At 46.4% G+C, this 14,605-nt stretch overlaps 1 protein-coding gene and 1 long non-coding RNA gene across 2 annotated transcripts in view; one reads left to right on the top strand and one right to left on the bottom strand.

Annotated features, from left to right (window-relative positions):
- The window catches only part of LOC101788611 (uncharacterized), an 87,465-nt gene that overhangs the window by 19,885 nt on the left and 52,975 nt on the right, over positions 1-14,605 (top strand). The window lies entirely within an intron of this gene.
- Positions 3,158-12,153, bottom strand: LOC134475721 (uncharacterized). The gene is made up of 2 exons (XM_063247152.1): positions 11,592-12,153; positions 3,158-6,202 (listed from the first exon to the last, which is right to left on the bottom strand). Exon 2 carries the CDS (start codon positions 6,133-6,135, stop codon positions 4,261-4,263), a length of 1,875 nt encoding a protein of 624 aa, XP_063103222.1. The 5' UTR covers positions 6,136-6,202; positions 11,592-12,153; the 3' UTR covers positions 3,158-4,260.

The following is a 14,605-nucleotide window of genomic DNA, read 5'->3' as shown; positions in this document are numbered from 1 at the left end:
AAGGAAAACTAATTACACACCTATCATCCAACTTCGGCAATTATCAATTCCTGTGTCAATCTTGTTCCTTTATACCCCAACCTCTTTCCTCCCCCTGCCCACCCTCTCCCACATGACGGGTTATTTTGAAGCAAGTGACATATTTTATAATTTCACCTGTAATTATCATAAGCCTGTATTTCTAAAATTAAAGGGCTTTTTTTAAATACAAGTGTAATACCATTATCACTTCTAAAAACATTACTGAAGGATTTAAACAAAAAACTAATAATATTACTTTATACCACTGGATGTATAGTATGGTGGATGTTCCACGATTAAATTTTCCTGACTGCTTCCAAATGTGTTATTTGTTGTTGTTGGTTGTTTGTTTAAATTAGAATCTAAATTGGCTTGCATATAGTATTGATTTATTGCTGTTTCCTAGCTCTCTTTAAACTCTTCCAGTTTGGTGGTTGTCATTAGTAAAGTAGCTGCTGCTGAAGAGACTGAATGTTTGTTCTGTAGAATGTCAGACTTTCCTGATTGCATCACTGTGATGCTTAACTTATTCTTGTGTCTCCTCTATTACCTGAGAATTAGCTTTATCAGAATCAGGAGTTTTGTTGCTGTTGTTGCCTGGGGAAAGGTCAGCAAGATGGTTTCATAGATAGGTTTTATACATTCTTCAAGAAGATCATCATTCTTATGATCTATTTTTTGTGATGCTAGCAACCATTGATGTTTATTACCTACATTTATTCATTTATTAGGACCTATAAAAGCAGCAGTGTTCTCATGGTATCATTTTTTCCTTATTTACTGAATGAGATGTTCTGGAAAGAGGACAGTTCATACAGAAAAAATAGTAGAAGCTGTGTGTTTTCTATTTCCCCTCACATACCAATTTTCAAAATAATGCATTGTTCTCTGGCATCTTCCAAAGGTGATAAATGATGAATGTGTTTACTTTTTATCATTAATATTATTAAGAGGTTATTGCTAAATGTGTTTATATGTTGATTGCAGTTACATTTATTGATGTTTAAATTATTCTGTCTTTGGTCAGTGGATCCCTAATCAAGTCAGCTCTGAACTACTTTTTGATATGACTAATTCCTTTTACAAGCTTCCTCCTTTCTGGGATGTTCCAGGTTCATCTTGTATATTTCCTGCTGCAGATATGGAAACAGCCATTTCTCTTAGGATTTCTAGATTCTTTTCAACAGGGAATGTTTAGAAACCACAACCTGGGAAGTAAGCACACTAATTACAACTCAGCTGGTTATTATTTACGGTGGACAAAGACAGAAAATGTGTATGTCTGATTTTTAAAGAAACTGCATATTCTGATATGTCCAACTGAAATTCAGGATAACCATGTTTTTATTTATATCCATAAAATACTCCTCTTCTCCTGTGATGAAAATCTCAATTCTAACAATCCCAATGTAATTACCAGTTTTCTCCATTTCATACTACACAAAATCAGCCTCAACATAATTAGACAAAAACTAAATAAACAATAAATTAATTAAAACAGTTTGGTATTTTTTTTCTCTTTGTCTTTCAAGTACATCCCACCAGGGATGTATAGTCAAATTAATGTATTATAGGGTCACTAAGAATAGTCGTCTGTGTGTGGCTATTCTACCAGCTGTTTACCTAGTTAGTTTTACTTGCTTTATTTTCCTTTACATTTTTAATAATTCCTTCTTATATTTAATTTTATTTTCTAGTGGTGAAAGTATTTACCTGGTTCCAATGTCAGATAAATCTACAAGCAAGGTATATTAAAAGTCGGACATTCCTCATTCTTTTTCTCTATCATATTAAAGTATGTTTTATCCTTTCTCTTTTTGTGTGAGTAAATGCATCCACAGGCTTGTGTTCCTCTCTTTTCTCTTAGAAGAAAGAGAGCACGCAGTAAACACTTCCTCCTCCTCGTCATTCTCATGTAGTGTGGTATTACTTCTTAGTGGTAAATACAAGTCTTTGACTTGGGCTCTGTTTCACCATAGGGCAAGGAAGCTTCCAGCAGTCATCTGCAGATTCTCATTCCTCTCTCATGTGCCGCATCTGATCTGTCATGGTTTAATTTCAAAATCCAAGGCCCAACCCCTCTCACCATTCCCCTGCCACTCCCACCAGAGCCATCCTCTGTCACCCAGCTGTTGCAGTGGCCCCTTGTGGCTGCTCGCCCACATCCCCACCCCACCCCGCAGTGCCCTCAGGTCTGCTCTCCGCACAGCATGACCTTTTGGAACCAAACCAGATTATGCCACACTCCTCAAAACCATCCAAATGGCCGCCATCTCTCCTCGAATGAGAGCCACTGTATTTTGCTTCCCACCCTCACCTCTGGGAGCTTGGGGAGCACCTCCTGCTCTTCCTCCCCACATGGCTTCCTTGCTGTGCTTTTGCATTCAGGCCCTGACACACACCCTGCATTCTCTCCCTTCTTGTTTCTGCAGTGCTCCCTTTCTCACCTCTTTCAAGAAGTTGTCCAGGGGCACCTTCATAGTGAACTTTAGTTTTTCTCCTTCTAAAATTGCAACCTGATGCATCCCCAGCTCAGCTTTCCTTTGGCTTCCTCTATTTTCCCATCCTGTTTATGATCTTCTGTCATGCTATGGGATGCTTATTATTCACTCATTTATCATCTGTGTTCTCTACTGGAATGTACATTCCATAGGATATGGATCTTTATCTGTTTTGTTCGCTGATAGATCTCTACTGCTTAGAATAGTACCTGATACATAGTAGGCATATAATGAACATTATTGAAGAATGAATAATAACTTTCTTAACTAAAAAAGTTACCAAGCCATGACCTAGTGACAGGAATATCTGGAACCACACTGACCATCTGACCCACAGGAGACCAGGACCCTTTCCCAGTGACCAGAACATTGCTTCTCTCTTTGCCATTGTCTAGTGGCTCTGCACAAGAATTGATGAGGGTCATGTAGTACTTCCTACTATCACACAGCTGAAAGATAGTAACAGCTTACTATTTATATGGTTTGTTATGTTAATGTAAAGTTGGCACATACTATTTAAGTCATTCGATCAGTAAATACAACAATCCAGCAGGGACCATTTTATGATTTTGCTGATTTTAGAGATGAAACCTGTCGGTGTCGATCCCGGCCGGCAGGAAAAAACACACGACACGAGTAGTCGGCGGATAGCCTCTGATTTATTTTCTCTCTCCGTACGCCCTGTTCCGGGATCTCGGATCCCGCCTGAGGGAAGCCTCCTCTGGTCCGTTCCCTACGGCTCCTTGTGTGCTTCTCTCAGCAGTCCCTCTTCTTGGTGTGTGTTCTCGCCCCAGGGGTGGTGTCAGCATATATATGGACACATCGACCAATCACATCAAAGTAGGCAAGACGAGCTGATTGGCCAGCGTCAGCTGTTGCTGGGCAGACTAGCTTACAGGGCGTGTTGTTTACTAGCTAGGGAGCAGGAAATGGGCGCCATCTTGGCATACTCGATGGGAGGGGTAATCTAGCTCAGGCTTCACTCCTCACCACAGGCCTCATATCACTCGGTCGACGGGAGGGGCAATCTAGCTCAGGCTTCACTCCTCACCACAGGCCTCATATCACTCGGTCGAGCTCCCAACATCTCCCCCTTCTTTATTTATTAAGATAGGGTGGTCTGTGGGTCCATGTGAGGTGTCTGGGAGTGGGCCTATTTCGTAGGCCGAGGCATGAGAGAATGTAGAGGTCTATACCCTGCTGTGCATCACCTTGTCTCGTACATATCCTTGCGCCAGGACCATGCTCAAGGTGAGTGGTTCATTTTTTCGCAGGGCCAGGCTTTTGTGAACCGAACCTGGATGCATATAGACATTCATTCCTGCCTTCCCCTCAACCCTCGAGGCGGATGGCACTGCAGTACCCTTGGTCTCGCATCTCAATGCCATAACTCTCACTCCCTAGAGGACCCTCGGAGTAGAGCCTGTCTTAGGTTGATCAGGAGAACTTCTCCCGTCTTACCCGTCGTTGGCTTGCCCACTCAACTCTTAAAGCTTATATCTTGGGGGAGACACGGAGGGGTCAGCCGAGTGACATTTGAGGAACCGCGTAATCACTAATTACCAACCATAATCCCCGTTCACTACAATCACTAATAACTATTTTCTAATTATCAATGGGAACACGCCTTAAGCGTGGGGTCCTTCTAGTCTAAGTTCGCAGCCGCGACGGGGAAGGAGACGTACGTAATAATACTAGAACATCCGTAAGAATAATGGCGAGGGCAGCCACGTACTGGTTAAAGGAGCCGTGCCTTTCTAGCCTGAGCCCAGAAAACGCTAGGTGTGGAATCCCCTTGACTCTGGGCCAGCAACATCATCAATGTCATATGTGTCTTTTGGGTCGCCCTTATCGACCGCAGGCACCTAAGAGTCACGAGAGTGACAATCACAAGAGCAAGAATGATCCCATACGCAAGAAGTGACGAAGGTTTGAAGAAGGAGCCTATCTGGCTTAGGACATCATCAAAAAAGGAGGCTGTAAGTATAGGCACCTCTATCTGATCTAGCTGCCGGATAGTCATATCCAGGCGCACGCTAGCGTTCCAAAAGGAAGAATTATAGGTGGTGAGAACATAATCCTGAAATTGCCTGTAAGCCGAACGGTTGACCTGGATGGGGGTAACGCACAACTGGGTGAATGCCCATCTGGCGTCACATAAATTGTTAGCCACCTCCCAGAGTCCCTGGACTTCCTGAGCGATTAGGTCGATCTGCTGCTGTAACGCCATTATGGCGTTGTGCTGGAGGAGGTTGACTTCTTGTTGCTCCCTCAGCGCCAGGGAGGTGGTGTCCGTAAGATTGGTAAAGGCCTGAGCCGTCAGCGTAGACTGGGTCAGAGCAACGGCAGCCGTCACAGCCGTCGCAGTCAGAGTCACGAACAGTGCTGTCAGGGCCGCTGTGATCCCAAAATCTCTCTTACGTCTGAGCATGGGTAGTTGGTCCTGCTGATAGACGGGATGAACCCAAACAGATTCGTTAAAGGGAACCCACATCAGTGGGGGTCGAAGAGCCAACATAGCATACGGGAAAGACCCATTCCAGCAGTTCCCTGTAAAGCATGGTTGGTTACTGCACTTAAAGGAGATGTCAGCAGAGAATACCCATAAGTAGGGCGGTTTTACGCATGCAGCCTCAGAATTAAGGGTGACATTGGTGGTTCCATTAGAGGCAGAAGCGTTAATAGCGAGCATGGGTCTTAAGTCCATGCAGGCTCCGGTGGAGAGGCACAACCAATTTTCATTAAGGGGGAAGGGGAAGCTTATTGCCCACTTGTTGTTCACTCTCAGGTAGGACTCCCACCAGGTCAACGCGAATATGTTGTTACTACCGGATGGAGGAGAGAACCGGGACCACCAAGACATGTTTAGATGAGTCACTCCCACGCCGTCGACAGTACAGGGCTGCCATGAAAGTTGTGACAGGTCCACCATCTGTCTTTTTCGGCTTGGGGACACACGGTATGGGCATGTGGGGAAATCGGGACGGGTGTGCATGGCTGCTCGGGGTTTGCAGGTTGAGTTAAAAGTGATGACTCCGCCGCTAAGTGTGCCAGCTTTAAAACATCCAGGCGAATGCAGGGATGGGACAGACAACCTCACCGTCAGGGAGGTATTGTACCATTTTACAAGGAGGGGCAGGAAGCTAACGCAGGATCCCCGGTGACACGAGGGGTTACTATTAGTGGAAAAAATGACCACGTCATTGGTGATGGGAAGGTCAAAACGTATGGGTCTGATGGTTAACGGTATATCTGGTATGCAAGGCAATCTGGCGGAGCAGTTTTTTGCATACAACTTTGGGAGAGAGGGGGCTGTGGTGGAGATAGCGGCTAGCGCTGGCGGATGATGTATTGCTGCCCACACCAAGTCTGCTCCTATTTCAGTAGTGGTGGTGAGCATCAAAACCAGAAGGAAGGGGGCTGCCGGAAGGCGGCGTGGCCTAGCCACTCTGGCTGCACCGTACCCTAAAAGAGAGCCAATTACTATCGAGAGCATAATCATTACTGTGTCCCATAAGTCATACGGTATTCCTCGGTCGAGCAGCAATATCCTGGTCGGACCGATCTTGATTAGGCTGTCCGCTGCCGTTGAGTTTTGGAGTGTCTCCTGCATTATGTTTCGTTGGATTCGCCACACGCGTCAGCCGTTCTGGGACCCACAATGGTTCTCGTCCTGGTTCCTGCGGGAAAACACAAACCGCACCTCGGTTCCAGCTAACTACTGGATCCGGGCCCATCCATTGTCCCGTCAGGACATCTTTCCATTTCACCCATCCCCTATTGCCAGGAGATGGATTACAATGTTCCATGGCCGGGGAGTGATTGTTGTTATTCAGGTTCAGAAAATTGTATGTGAACAGTGCCATGGAGAGCCGTGCCTTTGGGGGCAGGCCCTGACTTATTCCCCCTTTTTGTTTTTGTAGAATATCTTTAAGGCTCCTATGAGCCCTTTCAATAATTCCTTGACCTTGGGGATTGTATGGGATGCCATGTTTTAATTGTACCCCCATTTTTTCACAGAACTCATTAAAGGCTCTGCTTGTATAAGCTGGTCCATTATCAGTTTTTAATATTTTTGGTTTGTCCCATGCGGCCCAAGCTGTCAGGCAATGATTGATTACATGAGACACCTTTTCGCCAGTTTCAGCAGTCGCAAATATAATATGAGAGCAGGTGTCCGTAGAGACATGAACATATTTAAGAGATCCGAATTCTATCATATGTGTGACATCCATTTGCCAAGTGTCGCCAGGAATCAATCCCCTGGGGTTAACTCCCGTTGATACGACGGGTGTGTATGTGGCGCAAGAGCCGCATAACCGTACGATGTCCCGCGCGTCAGCCCTGGAAATGTGGTACTGGTTGGCTAACGTCCTGGCGTTGACATGAAATCTGTCATGAAACAGACGGGCTTGTTCTATTGAAGATAACATATTGAGTATCCACAACGGGCGAGTGGCCACGTCAGCTGCCGCATTGCCCTGTACCATGGGCCCTGGCAGGCGCGTATGTGCTCTTATGTGAGTGATGTATATTTTGTTGTGTCTATTTATCAGCAGAGTCTGGATAGACAAAAACAAATTAGTCACTTTGGAGGTTGGCTTAATCGGGCCCGCAGTCTCAAGGACCTGCATGGCATTAACAACGTATTTTGAATCAGAAACAATATTAAGGGCCCCTGGGAACTTCTCGAGGACGGTTTGTACAATTTGTAACTCTACCACCTGTGGTTGATCTGGTTCAAATTGTATGCTGATCGGAGGCATACCTGAGACCACATAAGCCCCTATCCCGGTTTTTGACCCGTCCGTATAGATCGTTGTTGCAGGAGTAAGTGGTGTGGACGCGGTGATTTTTGGAAATATCACCGGATGTTGAGTAACAAACTGTAGTATGGGGTCCCTGGGGAACTGGTTGTCTATCTCCCCAAGAAAAACACATCTCAGGATGGCCCACGTATCTATACAAGCAGTCAGGATTTTTATTTGAGAAGCGGTATAAGGTACCCGAATAGCATGGGGTGCAGAGCCAAAATGTTGGATAGCCCTGCCATGTGCCTCCAAGGCCAGGGAAGCGACCGTTTCCGGATAATGTTCGATAATCTTGGCAGGTGAGACCTTAGGGTGCACCCACAAAAGTGGTCCCTTTTGCCAAATCACTGCCGTAGGTTGAGAAACGGTCTGCAACAAGCAGACCTCAAAAGGCTGTTCTGAGTCAATTCTCCGCAATGCAGCTGTACTTAGGGCTTCCTCTATCTTTCTCAGAGCAACTCTGGCTTCCGGGGTGAACTCCCTGGGGGAGGCAATATCCGGGTCTCCTTTCAGGAGGTCGAACAGGGGCTTTAAGTCCGAGTTAGGGATGTGTAAATAAGGTCTGATCCAGTTTATATCTCCCAGTAGCTTTTGCATGTCATTCAAGGTCCTTAGGCTATCTGTTCTGATGGTTACCTTTTGTGGAGAAATCGATGTGGGGGAGACTTTGGTGCCCAGGTAGGTCACTATGTCTCCTCCCTGAATCTTGTCAGGGGCAATATGTAAATTTGCCTTTCTCAGGGCCCTGACCAATTGGCCAAGCATATCCTCCAACTCAGTCACATCTTTTGCACTGATTAGCAAATCATCCATGTAATGAATACATCTAATTCTGGGGAAGGCTTCACGCAAGGGGGCCAGTAGAAAATCAAGATACATCTGACACATGGTGGGACTGTTGGCCATACCCTGGGGTAATGTAACCCACTCGTACCTCTGATCAGGACTCTCTTGGTTAATGGTGGGTAGGGTAAAGGCGAATCTGTGGGTGTCCTCTGGATGCAGGGGGATTGAGAAAAAACAGTCTCTAAGATCTATGGCATAAACTGGCCAGGACCGAGGGATGGCTGAGAGGGCTGGTAGTCCCCTCTGGATCGCCCCCAGGGGCTGCATCTGTGAGTTGACAGCCCTCAGATCATGGAGCAGCCTCCACTTGCCTGATTTCTTCCTGATAACAAAGACAGGGGTATTCCAAGGGGAGGTTGACGGCTTTACGTGTCCCGCCTGAAACTGGGTTTTGACTATCTCAGTTAATGCTAAAAGCTTCTCCTTGGGTAAGGGCCACTGAGGCACCCAAACTGGATTTTGAGATTTCCAGGTGATCTTAATTGGAGCGGGCAGGAGAAGTTTCTCAGTGACCCCTAGGAAAAACCCAACCCGTGTCTACCTTCCCTTTTTTCTACAGGTACGGGGGATGTCCGGCCCTGCAGGGCTGCGCCCAGGCCCTTGCCGGGGACATATCCCTGATTTTTGAGTATCCCTTTGGCTTGGGGAGAGCAGGTGGATGTAAGAGTGACATCCATCTGGGTGAGAACGTCTCTTCCCCACAAGGATACTGGCAGCTGCAAGACAAAAGGTTGAAAATGTCCTCGGTGACCTTCCTCATCACCCCAAGGCAGGGTCACGGCACTAACCTGGGGGGCAGCCACTATCCCCAATCCTTGGAGTGTGTTGTCAGCTGTGTTGGTAGGCCAACTAGGGGGCCAGTCTTTCTTGGAGACGATGGAACGGTCTGCCCCTGTATCTAGGAGTCCTGTTATCTTTTTTCCGTTAATCCTGAGCGATAGCATGGGCCTTTTATCAAGAGTCATATGAAGCCCTTCAAAAATTTCCTTAGAGGAGCCAAGTCCCTGACCCCCTCTAACCCGTTGACCGGACCGGGGTCTCTCATGGAGACTGGGGAACAGTAAAAGTTGTGCTATCTTATCCCCTTCATCAATTACTATGGTCCCTATATGAGATTGTACCATGATTTTGATGTTTCCTAAATAATCTGGGTCTACAACTCCAGGGATCACGGTAAGGCCCCGGAGGGCTGTGGAGGACTGTCCAATCACTAAACCAACTAGCTTGTCGGGTAGTGGTCCTTTGGAGGTGGTTTCAACCACCTGAACGCCCATATCGGGTGTTAATAGGAGTCTGGAGGCGACACAGAGGTCCACGCCTGCTGGCCCGGGGGTGGCCCCTGTGGGGGGGTGCCATCTTGTGTTGTCCTGTCTAGGGAGTGGGGGCCCGTCCGTAAGGAGGGCCCCCTCTGGCCGTTTTTTGGCTCCGTAGTCTCCCTGCCACTAATACGGTTCCCCTGGGCATCAAAAATAGATCTGCAATCTTTTGCTTTGTGAGAACCTTTACCGCACCTTTCGCAGGTTCCCGTTCGTCTGTCTGATTCCTGTCTCTTGGATATAAACTCCCCCTGTCCGGTCTTGGGGCAGTTTTTCCTTATATGGCTGGGATCCCCACACTGGAAACATCCCCTGGGCTTACCAGGGTGATTGGTCTTCTGAGGCCCTGTCTGTTGTAAGGCGGCGGCTAAAAGGGCAGCCACGCCTGAGTTGGATAATGGCCCCCCTATTTCTCTACAAATTTTAATCCACGCCTCTATGTTTTTACCTTTATGGGGTGCTATGGCTGCCCTGCAGTCCTTGGTGCACTGTTCGAAGATTAACTGTTTAATAAGAGGAGCAGCAGCACTCGGATCTGAAAAGAGTCTGTCAGCTGCCTCCTGCATTCTGGCCACAAAATCCACAAAAGGTTCTGTGTTGCCCTGAACAATTTTAGAGAGGCATTGTGAGGCCACCCCTGTGTTGTTTACCTGCTTCCAGGCGCGGATGCCTATGTTATGTATCTGTTCATACACATTTGGAGGGAATCTAGTTTGATCTTGAGCGTACTGACCCTTACCCATAAGCATATCCTCATTTTGCCCCCTATGGCCCCTAGCCGCATTTTTTTCAGCCTGTTCGGCGGCAAACTCAGTATACCAGGCGCGCCAATCCAGAAAAGCCCCGGGGGCCAGGCAGGCTTTAGCCAGTTGGGTCCAATCACTGGGCGTCAGAAAGCCACCGGCAGACAAATTCTCCAACATAGTTATAGTGTAAGGAGCAGTAGGGCCAAATGTGGCAACCGCATTTTTAAGCTCCTTAATTTGCTTGATCTCCAGTGGTTCCCAGTAATTGGGTCCTTGGCCTTGCGCTAGGAGCACCGGATAAAGCCCACATTGTTCATACTCATTCGCCCCTTGAGGAATCTGTTCCATTCTAAATGTCCATCTACGAAAATACCTTCCCTGGGACCTTGGCATTTTTTCACAGGGTGGTGCCTCCCCATGAGATGTCTGTCCCTCCCTATCACAAAATTGTATCTCTTTGTAACATGGCCGACCAGTCTTTGGGGCACAAGATGGCGGGTCGCCAGGCAGACAAGATGGTGGCCCTACATGTGACAACGGTCCAGGCCACTCCCTCCATGGGGGGGGTGACGGAGGATGGCCCCAGGCCGCCATCTCACCACAGGAACCGGTGTTTGGGACCTCCCAGGGTGGCGCGGAAGGCTCTACGGCTTTCCGTTGGGGAGTGCTCAGGAGTTTCCTTCCCTTCTCTAGGTCTGTCTGCATCTTGACTAGGTCTCTACGTAAAGCTGCAAAGGGATTAGGGGGGTCACTTGCCTCATTGTCCTCGCCTTCCGAGGTATCTGAGCCCGAGGAATCCGAGGCAGGGGGTACCTCTCTCTTGCCTCGCTCTCGCGAGCGCCTCCGCACGCTCCCTGCGACGGACCCCTCTCGGGAGGACTCCGAACGGGCCCCTTCAAAAGCTCGGCGGGCCTGAGAGAGCCCATCTGCGCTATCCTTAGCCCCATTCCTCTCCCCTTTGAGGCATGAATGAATCATCTCCCAGAGCGGCCGAACCGAAAGTGGGAGTCGGCGCTCCTCTTCTGCTCTTTCTAAATCCTTACCTAATTTCTCCCAGCAAGGTAGGGACAAGTGCCCCGTCGGCAGGAACCAGGGTGCCGCCTCATCTACTTGTTGGAGAAACTCCGTAAGTGTCTTGGAGCTCATTGATATACCTGAAATCTTGAGCAGGTCTTTCACCGCTCTTACCAGTGACTTGGAACTCTTAGTGGGTAAGTTGCCCATGCCTGTCACTGAGGAGTCCGTTCTCACCGTGTGAGGCTAACCTGCCACATACACGTGAGCTTGAGGGGAGTCTAAAAAGCCCTGTAGGTGCGCGCCACCCAGAGCCCAGGTTTATCCCCTACTCACCTGTCCTGCAGAGCAATACTGGAGCGTCGTCCGCCTCGCCTCGGGGGTGATCAGTTCCCCGTACGGGCCACCAAATGTCGGTGTCGATCCCGGCCGGCAGGAAAAAACACACGACACGAGTAGTCGGCGGATAGCCTCTGATTTATTTTCTCTCTCCGTACGCCCTGTTCCGGGATCTCGGATCCCGCCTGAGGGAAGCCTCCTCTGGTCCGTTCCCTACGGCTCCTTGTGTGCTTCTCTCAGCAGTCCCTCTTCTTGGTGTGTGTTCTCGCCCCAGGGGTGGTGTCAGCATATATATGGACACATCGACCAATCACATCAAAGTAGGCAAGACGAGCTGATTGGCCAGCGTCAGCTGTTGCTGGGCAGACTAGCTTACAGGGCGTGTTGTTTACTAGCTAGGGAGCAGGAAATGGGCGCCATCTTGGCATACTCGATGGGAGGGGTAATCTAGCTCAGGCTTCACTCCTCACCACAGGCCTCATATCACTCGGTCGACGGGAGGGGCAATCTAGCTCAGGCTTCACTCCTCACCACAGGCCTCATATCACTCGGTCGAGCTCCCAACAGAAACCATTGAAGCACAGACAGATTTTTAAAAATTTCTTATAGCTAATAATTTATAATGGTAGAGTTAGGACCAGGCTCTCCAGTAAGTTTGGCTCTAGAACTCAAGCTTTCAGCCAGTACTATACACTTAGCAGTAATAGCAGTGTTCCTTAGCCCTAGAGCAGTGACGGTGTACCTTTGAGAGACAAAGTGCCCAAACTGCAACCCAAAACCCACTTATTTATTGCAATTAAACATGAAAATTGAGATTTTAGTTTAGAAAAACTACTCATGCACTTGGCTTGCTTGCCAACAGCAGACGCTGTGTGCCCGCTGTGCCCCACGCCGCAGGTTGACCACCACCCCTTAGAGTCACAAATGGCTATGGAGCAACTGAAACGAGGCTAATTCAAGTGGAGCTCAGTTTTTAATTATACTTAGTTTTAATTAGTTTCCGTTTAAATAAGAATATGCCATTACTGCATGGAAGGTTCAACTCTAAGCCACTATCCTCCTGCTTTTTAGGTATGACTGACAGAGTATCAAGAAGTTGTATAAGTGTTTGTTGCAATTGTTTTTTAAATCCAAAGGTACGTCTCTATGGAATTCTAAGAAATGGCTACAGCCCACGAACTTGAAATCTTCCAGTGTTACATGAAACATATGGCTCTCTAGTTTTCAAGCATTCTTAGAACAAAAAAAAAGAACCTGAGCAATATGTTGTCCAGATACATTATGTTCCCTTTTGTAGAAAGAGGATCAAATTGTACACACTCTTATTTGTCCTTAAGAACATACTTGTAAAGATAAAAATAAAGTTAATCACAAAGGTAGAATAAGACATTGCAGGTTCATCTGAAAATTGGAAGTTACATTTCTATTGATCTTTAAATTACAATTTTTACTTTTAAAAACTGAAAAATGTATAAATCAATTTTTTAAAAAGATGAGAAAAACTGATCAGATAAATTTAACTTTTGGAATTAATCACTGGTACATTTTTCTTATGAAAAATGTATGTAAACTATGTAACTAAATTTCTGATAAATAAGTATTTTAAATATAAAAAATGAAAAATGTATATCTTTTTTCTCTGTAAAAAATATTTTTTAGTTATGCAAGTGATATATGAATTGTGTTAGTTCTCTGTGGCTGTGAAAAATACCTGAGAAAATCACTTTAAAAGCGAAAAGATTTACTTCAACTTATGGCTTCAGAAGTTTCAGTCCATGATCTGGCTCTGTTTCCTTGGACCTGAGGTGCAGCAGGACATCTTGGCAGAAGCACATAGCAGAGGAAAACCTCTCGCCTCCTTATAGCAAAGACACGGGTTGAGACGACACTGGCAGTTTCTTCCTTCTTTCCGTGTTGTTCTGTCCAAACCCCCAGCCTACTGGGTGGTGCCACCCACATTCATTCAGAGTGGGTTTCTCCACCCTTTGTGGCCCACATGTCTTATCTCTAGAAACACCCACACAGACACACCTAGAAGTGGGTTTGACTAATTTCTCAGACATTTCTCAGTCTAAATTGACAATTGTTGTTAACCTTAACTGTGGGAAGCCCTGTAATTGGCTGCCACCTTATATCTACAGACAGCAGCCATCTCAGTGTCCTCTAGGAGTTAAGTCTCCATTTGGTAGTTAAGTTTCTCTCCTTGCTTAGCCTGTTGGGCCCATTCAGGGATTATGCTAATCAGCTCACTTTAGGAGCCTGCGTGTGCTCACGGGAGCGGGAGCGGGAGACTTGAATTACCCTATAACCTTCAGTCTGGCCACTGTTGCTAAGTTACCTGCTGACATCTCAGAACCCAACTCCCTCCTCCCCCAATACCCTACATATTCCTTACTCTTTCTTTGAATAAACGCGACTTGATCAGAATTCTGTCTTGTCTCCATTCTTCACGTCTCTTGTCTCTTCTCATCCCCACTCCCCCTCTAGCGTCCATGCTGACTCACCTGTGGCTGGGACACTTAACATGAATTCTACCTTTTAAAAAAACACATTATTGATGTACCCATTATTTATCTGTTTCTCCAAACAATCTTTTTCCTTCTCAGAAAGCAACAATGTTCTAAAGTTAGTGTGTATCCTTCCAGGCCATCTTGTATATTTTTTCTCTTATATGTATATAAAACACATGATTTTTTGGCATGGAGTGTTTTTAACCTTTACATAAATGATTTTAATATGTATTTTGTTCTATAATATTTGTTACTTCTTATTGTTTTTTAATTCTGTTGTGTCATGTGAAAATAGCACAGTTTAGTTATCCATTCTTTGCCTGATGTCCAGTTTTTTGCTACTTCAAATCACATGGTAGTAAATGTCTTTGTGCCTGTACATCTGAGCAAGTTTCTCTGGGCAGATAGTTTTAAGATCACAGAATCTGATCATTTCCATATCACTATGTACTTTGAAAACACCTCCAATTAGTTGGGCCATTTGCTCTCCCTCTGGCAGTG

Source organism: Cavia porcellus, unplaced genomic scaffold (genome assembly GCF_034190915.1).
Source record: "Cavia porcellus strain 051 isolate PalLab524CR breed Dunkin Hartley unplaced genomic scaffold, mCavPor4.1 scaffold_4, whole genome shotgun sequence".
NCBI lineage: Eukaryota > Metazoa > Chordata > Mammalia > Rodentia > Caviidae > Cavia > Cavia porcellus.
Note: the sequence above shows the minus strand (reverse complement) of the source record. Positions and strands in the feature narration are given on the sequence as shown.